Source organism: Triticum urartu, chromosome 7A (assembly GCF_056163025.1).
Source record: "Triticum urartu cultivar PI428250 chromosome 7A, HENAU_Tu73, whole genome shotgun sequence".
Taxonomy (NCBI): Eukaryota; Viridiplantae; Streptophyta; class Magnoliopsida; order Poales; family Poaceae; genus Triticum; species Triticum urartu.
Window position 1 is genome coordinate 708,605,091 of NC_141879.1, and position 9,665 is coordinate 708,614,755.

At 48.2% G+C, this 9,665-nt stretch overlaps 1 protein-coding gene and 1 pseudogene across 1 annotated transcript; one reads left to right on the forward strand and one right to left on the reverse strand.

Moving 5' to 3' along the window:
* The first annotated feature begins 4,744 nt into the window (after positions 1 to 4,744).
* LOC125522596 (hydroquinone glucosyltransferase-like) lies at positions 4,745 to 7,359 on the forward strand (annotated as a pseudogene).
* A 581-nt stretch (positions 7,360 to 7,940) lies between these two features.
* On the reverse strand, positions 7,941 to 9,337 carry LOC147961884 (zinc finger BED domain-containing protein RICESLEEPER 2-like). The gene is made up of 2 exons (XM_087537954.1): positions 8,116 to 9,337; positions 7,941 to 8,018 (listed from the first exon to the last, which is right to left on the reverse strand). The coding sequence occupies exons 1-2, from the start codon at positions 9,235 to 9,237 to the stop codon at positions 7,941 to 7,943; spliced, it is 1,200 nt and encodes a 399-aa protein (XP_087394080.1). The 5' UTR covers positions 9,238 to 9,337.
* Between the last annotated feature and the right edge of the window lie 328 nt (positions 9,338 to 9,665).

Below are 9,665 nucleotides of genomic sequence, written 5' to 3' on the forward strand. Positions count from 1 at the left end.
GCCTTCACACCCATACAAACAGGGTGAAGAAATCCATAGTACTGCTGGAAATACTCACTCCTATATCACTTGTCAATTTACGATATGTGTCGAAAATGTGTGAGGAAGCGTGTGTAGAACGGTAATCGTCGTTGTTATCTCCATTAAGTCTTGAACGGCTAAAGATATGAGAGCTTGATGGTGCATCATCCATGTCAATTCATTAAGTCTGTGTAGATAGTGACACGAGAGGATGTGGAAATAAGAAGATGATAATAGTGTTCTAAGCAAAGAAACGAACTATTTATATGCAGAAAATGAGTGGAGGGAAGCGTGTGCAAAATAGTATTTGTCGTCGTATAGTGTCTTGAGTAGATATAACGTGAGAGGGAAGCGTGTGCACCTCATTCAGTTTGCAGCATGCACGTATGTGCTTTGCAACAGCGGGGCCTCCTCCACTGCATCTCCGCTCCTCACTCAATAATGACAGGGTGAACACCTAGATTGCAGATCTAGACGATGGGATTGCCGGAGGAGTTATGGTCAGTGATGAGGTTTCTAGATGCTGGGATGGGTGGGGCCCCGTGCATGGGGCACGTAGTACGTGTCAGACCAAGTGTGGTGGCCGACACGAGGGTGATTGGAATCGTTTACCTCACGATTTTCTTTCCTGTTGCTCGTACTATCCGTCTGTTTATAAGCAGTATGCAAGAGCAATGCTAGACGTACAGGCATTTTACAGGGGATTTACAGGGCTGAGGGGTTGTGATTGGCAGAGATTAAATTAGGATGGCAGGCCCATCACTGAAAATCAGGGGGGGCCAATTCGATGAAGCCACGTGGTACGAACCTTTACAGGCAGACGACGTGGCCTCATCTAATTGCCCCCCCCCCTCCCCCCTGATTTTCAGTGGTGGGCCTGTCCTCCTAATTTAATCTCTGCCAATTACAACCCCTCAGCCCTGTAAACCCCCTGTAAAATGCCCGTAGGTCTAGCATTGCTCAGCGGGAGAACTACATCTATTGAAAGAGGTAATAGCACCCCAGATCCTAGAACTTGCACAAAATATGATGATTTGGTCCAGAACTTGCAAAACTCAACTCCACCCTCCTAGAACTTGCAGCAGATGTGATGATTTAGTCCTAGGTCAATCACCGCGCCAAGTGACCGGACCGGTCGCCGCCTGCACTTTTTCACATAACCTCCTGCTGTTTTCTATATTCAATTCGCAGGACCAGCTAATCCTCCTTCGCAGCCCCCAGCTCTGTCTATATAGAGAAGGCAGCGAGCGAGCGAGCGACCATGTCCATGGCCATGTCGAGCTTGCTCCACGCCCTGGCTGCCCCAGCCCTGCTCCCCCTCCCCCCCCCCCCCCCCCCCCACCCTCTCGGGACGAGTGGGGCCGTGCGCCCGTCGCCGGCGCCTAGGGAAATTTACGATATGTGTGGAGGAAGCGTTTGTAGAACACTAACGGCCGTCGTTATCTCCATTAAGTCTTGAACATCTAAAGATATGAGAGCTTGATGGTGCACCATCCATGTAAATTCATTAAGTCTGAGTAGATAGTGACACGAGAGGATGTGGAAATAAAAAAAATTACCTCCGTCCCAAAAAGTTTGTCTTAGATTTGTCTAGATACCGGATTCGAGGTAGTAATAGTGTTCTAAGCAAGAAAACAAACGATTTATATGCGGAAAATGAGTCGAAGGAAGCATGTGCAAAACAGTATTTGTCGTTGTTAGTGTCTTGAGTAGATATATAATGTGAGATGGTGGATGTGCACCTCATTCAGCTTGCAGCATCGCGCTTCACGCGTCGCATCTTGCACGTATGTGCTTTGCAACAGTCGGCCTCCTCCACTCAACTTTGATTTGTTCAGCACTGCAGCGTCTAATGTAACATTTTTATGAATCAATATAAATCAAGTGTTTAGTATACGTTCACTTTAGTTTTCTATCAAAATGTAATTCAGTATGAATCAGTGTAATTAACAAGTGAGATGAACACCCCGCAACAAAAAAACAAGTGAGATGAACAATTTAATTTCATTCCATCTCTCAAACCAAACATCAAAATGTAACCATTCCATTCATCGCAATTGCTCCTACCAACACTACGGTTTTTTTAAGCCAAGTACCCAATACACACGGCTTATGCTGATTTGCACTCTGTTTATATATAAGCCGCGTGTTTTCCCCGGCTTACACGACACGGCTTACTAAGGACCAGCTTATTAGGGGTAAGCCGAGAGCCACGTGAAAAACACTCAGTTTATATATAAGCCGAGTACTTCTATGTAAGCCGAGGGCCAACTAAACACACGGTTTACCTATGACGACAGTTAGGCATCAACTACATGGCCACGTGTCCGTCTATGTAAGTCGAGGGCCAACGGCACACACGGTTTATATATAAACCAGGGGCCATGGCGGGCCGCACGGTTTATATATAAACCAAGGGCCCTCCTCCCGGCTTACATTTAGCAGGGTCGTGGCATAAAATGGCTTATAACCAGGGTGCTAGTCCGTGGGACACACAACTTACCATGTTTGAGCACATGCCTTCACAAGATTCCTTCCCGGCGGCGCTAAGTGCGGCACCAGCATCGTAGGTGCAGAACCTTCCCGCGGGATTGTCGTGCAGTAGGTATTTAACCATCGCACCACCATTTCATACATATATTTGGGTCATATGTAGGTGGGTGTGCTCTTCCTACCCTCCCTCGTGCGGTTTTCGAAAATTGAGGGCATCGAAAATAAATCCATGAAAACTAGTCGGTAGAAAACGAGTGAGAAGACAGTGAAAGAAATAATATTGAACCAGTAAACATAAATGCAATAGAAATCATTTTAAAAGCATTTTTGCATTAAAATATAGACTTGCAAAACTATGCAAAAACTTAAACCGAGTGCATTCATAGGGCACATGGCTTATATGCCAAGCCGAGTGTTTCCACATGGCGCACGGCTTATATGCCATGTAACCCGAGTTTTTCTGTAGATGACGTGTACATCATGTAAACCGATCGAGGACTTCTTAGGACCACTTCTTAGGACCATCGGCTTACAGGATACCATAAGCAGGATCAGTTTGTTTACCAGGTATTTTTTTCCTCTGCATTCGGCTTAGAGGAACATAAGTCCAGTCCCCAAAAAATAACTCACGATTTATAGACTAACACACGGTAAAACTGGATTTTGCTGTAGTGTAAATACAAAGATGGAATCGACCTGTTCCGATGAAATGGAATCATCGCATTTCATTCTACTTCATTTTTGAACTAAACACACCCTACACTGCAGATCTTGAGGATGGGGTTGCCGGAGGAGTAATATATGGGCTGCGCGATGAGGTTTCTAGCTAGATGCTACTGGATGCTGGGATGTGTGGGGTTATGATAGAGCAAGAACGCCGGCAGCGCGGAGCCCCCCATTCTTTTTTTTTAGAAAAGGAGGATGACCCCCGGCCTCTGCATCTGGTAGATGCATACGGCCACTTTATTGATTATTCTCGAGGACCTTATAAAGTGTTACAACAATAAGCCTGAATCCACCAACTAGGCAACATATGCCGCTACTTCTATCCATATGATGAAGGGGTGCTAGCTGGACCACTACCCAGGCCACTCACCTAAACCTAACATCAAAAGCCGGAATCCCCAGCCTAGCCACATACCGGGTCTGGGGCATAAACCGGTCTGACGCACTCACAGGTGTCGTCTTCACCATCTTCCACGGGTCCATCTCCAAGCAGATTGAGGTGCCAACCTTGGCAGGCCCTCCGCCATTAACGCCACCATGACGCCAAATGACGACCACCCCCTACGGTAGAACATCACCAAGCAGATGGAGCGCTACCACAAGATGAAGATCAGCGGTAGAATAGATAAATCGCCGCACACATTGCCGCCGCCAAACACCTCACACGCACCACGAAGCGCCCACCGTGCTTCCGGGGACCCCAGGCGACGCCTTCAAGAAGGAGCGCGACGAAGGTACGACGCCGTCGCCCGCAAGGGGAACTAGAGCTTTCGCCCAAATGAAGAACACAGTGAGAGACGGGATAGGACCTCGACAAGGCCTCCAAGAAGGGAACCGACGCCCACAAGGTGCCACCATTGTCGTGGCCTCCGCCGACGGCCAAGGGTTTCCCCCGATCCCGCCCCCGTCCCAACCACCCAGTCGAAGACCTGGCCAGGGGAGCGCCCGCAGCCGGAGAAGGCGTCGGACTTCATCGAAGTAGGCACGCCGGGTGACGGGGCACCCCGACCCACCGTAGTAGACGTCCACCAAGACCTCGCCGCCCGCACAGCCGAAGTCGCGGACCACCAGCTCCCACGGCCGTCGCCCGTCGAGAGGCCACGCCGTCCACACCGTCCGAGGCCGCCGCTCCGGCACCCACCCACCATTCATGGCTGCATGGGGCACGTAGTACGTGTCAGACCGGCGTGTGGTGGCCGACAGGAGCGTACAACCACCAGATTGGAAACGCAAAAATGCTAGACGTATGGATTGTGTTTACAGGAAGTAACACACCAACCCTTCTCCCCTCACTAATTCCCTGATTTTTACGGTGGGGCTCGCCTCATCTAATCACCAATTAAAACAACCCACCTCAGCTTTGCCTGTAAAAGTCGTGTAAAACACTTTTCTTCTTTGTAGCTCGTAGTACGATCCTTCTGCTTATAAGCAGTATGCGTACGTGTTTCCTGCCGAATAAACGCAGGGTGACATACAACTTGCTAACATACTAACTCCTTTTGACATGGCAGCGGCGCCGCACGTCGTCATCCTCACGAGCTCCGGCTTGGGCCACGTCCCCAGCGTCCGAGCTGGCGAAGCACCTCGCCGTGCACCACGGCTTCACCGTCACCATCGTCACTTACGCCAGCCTGTCCTCGTTCGGCCACTCCTCGCCGCTGGCCTCGCTCCCGCCGGGCGTCTCCGTCGCCGCGCTGCCGGAGGTGTCCCTCGACGACCTCCCCGCCGACGCGCACTTGGTGACTCGCATCCTCACCGTCATCAGACGCTCCCTGCCACAGCTACGCGACCTACTACGCTCCCTCCTCGACCTCCCGGCGGGGATCACCGCCTTCGTGACCGACATGCTCTGCCCCGCCCAGGCGCTTCAGGGGCCTCCAAATTTATACGCAACAGTATATATACTAAGTTAAAAAAAATGTAACCTTTTGGGCCTCTTGGCCTGGTGTCCTGGACCTGGAGCAGCCCCGACTAGTCTACGCCTCATCCAACGATAAGATCGATCCGATGAAAAAGAAAAAAAAAATCAGCTATTGATCGTCATCGACACGAGCGAAGCGACGAGGTGTCTCTTCGTCTATTCGTTTGGCACTGGCGGCAGGTTAGGGTTCCTCTGATCCTTCCTTTCCTTCCTCACAAATCTCATGATTCCGTCCTAACTTCCAACACTGTAGGTCCTTTTCAGGATTCAAGAGGACAGTAGCAGCAGGAACGGCCGGACAACAGCCGACAGGGAGGACCTGAACTGAATCACCTGAAAGGCAAAGGAAGTTCAGGCCAATCTCCCGATCTTCGTTTTTTAAACGTCGTCGCGTCAATACCTAGTAATCCTGTGAGCCCTTTACTTTGAATTTTGATTTCTGCCAGCTGTTTGATTCTTCCAAATCTTACAGTTAATTTTAATATTGTTTTCATCTATTAGGTGTCTAGTATTGCAAGATCCAAGTCATGTCTGCATTTAGAAAACATGAATCTGGTTACAAAAAGCGTTTGAAGAAACAAAAAATAGAGGATTTAACTCTGTCTCAAAAAGGAGATATGGATAATTTTGTCATAAAAAAACCACAAGTGTCCTCCCATAATCAGTCACTTGATAGAGAGCATGCTCCGGATAATAATGTTGACAATGATCCTAGCCCTAGAGATGTCCAGACAGAGATAGAAAATAATGTTGAGAGTGAAGAAAATTGTGATGACATTGGGGCTAGTAATACTGATGGTAACTTGAATACTTCACCTACTGCAGACGTTGGTGATTCTTTTCAGTTTGACATATTTGATCCAAGAAATTGGGATTCCCTTAATTCTAAGCAAATTGATATTTTAGCACAAAAGGGCCCTCAAAGGGACACGTCATTTAGAAAAAGGTCGTAAGGGTAAATATAAAAGGAGGTTTCTGCACTATTCTACACTAGAATTCTATCGAATGGAGAGCATTGCGATAGGGATTGGCTTGTCTAATCTGAGGAACTCGATAAAGTATTTTGCTTTGGTTGTACTGTTTATGTACTTGTTTTCCTTAGTGAGATAAGGCCCATTTTAGAGTTTCGCACAGGGTCTTCGATTTTGCCGGCTCGGCCCTGGCCCCGCCGCGCTCACTGTCGCCAAGGAAATGGGTCTGCCTGGGTACGTCCTCTACACCTCCAACCTCATGTCGCTGTTATCGTTTCTCTACATCCCAGAGCTCGCGAGGACCACCACCTACGAGTGCCGCGACCTCCCGGAGCCTGTGCTGCTCCCGGGGTGCGTGCCGCTACACGGCGCCGATCTCCTCGAGCCCCTCCAGAACCGCTCCAACCCCGTGTACCAGCTCATGATCGACCTCGGGCGCAACTACCTCCTCGCGGAAGGCTTCATCGTCAACACCATGGATGCGTTGGAGCACGAGACGCTGGTGGCGTTCAAAGAGCTTTCTGACAAGGGCGTGTACCCGCCGGCGTACGCTGTGGGTCCATTCATCCGGCGGCGGTGCCCCGACTCCGACGAGGTCAAGCACAGCTGCTTACGGTGGCTGGACAACCAGCCGGACGGCTCTGTCTTGTACGTGTCCTTCGGCAGCGGCGGCACGCTGTCCACGGCGCAGACGGCCGAGCTGGCGGCTGGGCTGGAGGCGAGCGGGCAGAGGTTCCTCTTGGTGGTGCACCACCCCAACGACAAGGACAGCAGCGCGGCCTACCTCGGCACTGCCGCTACCGATGCCGACCCGCTGAGATATCTGCCCGACGGGTTCGTCGAGAGGATGAACGGTACAGGGCTCCTTGTGCCACTGTGGGCGCCGCAGGTGGAGATCCTTAACCATGTCGCCGTGGGAGGGTTCATGTCTCATGGCGGATGGAACTGCACGCTGGAGAGCGTGGCGGCGGGCGTGCCGATGGTGGCGTGGCCGCTGTACGCCGAGCAGAGGATGAACGCGGTTATACCTGGACGCGAGCCGAGCCGAGCCGAGCTCGGGCCGAGCCAGCCATTAGCTCGCCCAGCACGAGCCGAGCCAGCCCGAGCTAACTGCTCAGGCGAGCCTAAGTAGCAGGCTTGACCCGAGCTGTGTGCTGGCTCGGTCCAACTCGGCAGCTCATGTGCACTGCACATCAACGTGCAGACTACTCCCTCTCTTCCTAATATAGTTGTATTTATATGTGCTAAGTGCTAACTTTGACAGCAAATACACCCAAGTGCTAACTTTGGACAGCATCAACACTGAAAGCCTGAAACTTTGACAGCATGTACACCCAAGTTTGGACAGCATCAACACTGAATGTCTGAAACTATTGACAGAAAAATACACACAGGTTTGGACAGCAAGTACACTGAAATTTGGACATCAAATGCACCCAAGTTTGGACGACACTGAAGAAATTGAGATGAACATAAACCATTCATGAGTTTAGCAAAATAAGATGACATATGTCACATCCATAGTTCAAAGTTCAATGACAACATAAACTTAATAGTCCAAGGTTGAGAAGTTGACATATGTCACATCTAAAGTTCAGGCAACATAAGCCATGCAAGAACTCCATCATTCAAGGGTGACGACCAATATAGATCCATTGCTTGATTTACTTCCATGTGCAAATTTAACAAATGCATCTTGATGGTATTCTCCCTACAATGTATCCTACATGTAACAATGGTTATTGTAAATAAGAAAAGCCTACAAGTAACAAAAGTAAACTAAAAAAATCTTACAAGTAACATACTTACTAGTAGTTGCAATCTTCCACACTTTTAGGCAATTTGACCTTCTCCACATCCTCCTCATCATCATCTTCTTCCACATCCTAGTTTTGTGCAAGTTAGCCATTAGATTTTTAGTTTATGGCAATAACATGATGCATATTGAAATCATACGACATAAAACATAGATCGAAATCATACCAACACATTTAAGTCTTTGTGAGCACCCTTGATATAGCTTCCGCCACACACCAATGCCTCCACCATGTATGGTTTTAGAGAGCTTCGATAATCATCCAGAATTCTTCCACCGGTGCTAAAAGTGGATTCAGAAGACACCGAGCTAGCAGGGATAGTTAAGAATCTTCTTGCCATGTTTGCCAAAACAGGATACCTAAGTGCATTCACCTTCCACCACTCTAGCAGATTGAAAGTGGCAACCATACCCTCATTTGCATCATCCATATAGTTTCTCAATTCACTCTTAGATCGTTTTGTAGAAGTGGATGATAAGAATGAGAGAAACTCAGAATCTGCAGGTGGCATTGAGGTACTTGTATTGCAAGTATTCTTGCATTGAGGTTCCGCTTGCCTCTTTTGAGAATCAAATTTCTCATACAACTTGTCCAAATCTTTCTTGAATGCAGACAACTCAGTTTCAGCCTTATCCTCATCATAGATCTGCCCAAAGCACCAATCCACGTACTTCATTTTGTACCTTGGATCCAGGGAAGTGGCAAGAACCATGACATTGTTTGGTTCTTCCCAATATTTGTTGAACTTGTCCATCATAGCATGTCCCATAGCATTGTAGGTTTTGTCCTTATGAATCATGGCTTTTCTCAAAGCAATTTTGATACTCACAATGTGGGGGTAAAATATGTTGGCGGTGGGATAGGATTGACCTGAAAAGGCTGTAGTCACTCTAGCAAAAGCAAACAACAATGGTTCAATAAGCTGAAACATATCCCATTCTTTGTTTGTAGGCTTCCACTTGTAGTTGGCATCCGAATCAGCATAAGACACCAAGGCTTGCCTATATGGTCGGCCAATTTCCAACATCTTGTATGTAGAACTCCACCTCGTGCAAACATCTAGGGTCAAATGCGCTCCAATTTTAAGGCCTAAACTCCTGCAAATCTCAACAAATTTGTGCAGCCGGGAAGGGGACTTCTTGAAGTACTTCACTGTCTCCCTTAGGTTCGTTACCAAAGTGCTCATGCAGGCTGTCCCATCCTGCACTACCAAGTTGACAATGTGAGCACAACACCGGACATGGAAATATTTGGCTTCAAAGTCTGTCCCTCTTCGAACAGAAAACATTGCCTTCAAATCTCTAACAGCTGAATCATTGTTTGATGCATTGTCTAGTGTGATGGACACTATCTTGTTTTCTATCTTCCATTCAGTCACAAATTCAAACAACGCAACAGCCATGACGTTTCCACTGTGAGGGGGTCCAACTCCATGAACGCAAGAACACGAGTCTGCATCCTCCAATGTTTATCTATATAGTGTGCCACTACACACATATAAGAAATGGTTTGGTTACTTGTCCACATATCTGTAGTGAGACTAATGTGGTCCACATTCTTCAGGGCTGCCTTAAGGACTTCCTTCTCTTTATTGAAAACCCTCAAATACTCAGCTCTTATTGCCTTCCTACCAATTTCTTGATATAGCGGGTTCGAGTACTTCATCACAATATTGAACCACTCATGTTCCACCATCCTGAATGAGTAGTTATGGAC

Coding starts and splice junctions, on each gene's coding strand:
- LOC147961884 (XM_087537954.1), bottom strand. CDS start 9,237: ATGTTTTCTGTTCGAAGAGGGACAGACTTTGAAGCCAAATATTTCCAT. Junction 8,019..8,115: donor ACAAAGACTTAAATGTGTTG/GTATGATTTCGA, acceptor GCACAAAACTAG/GATGTGGAAGAAGATGATGA.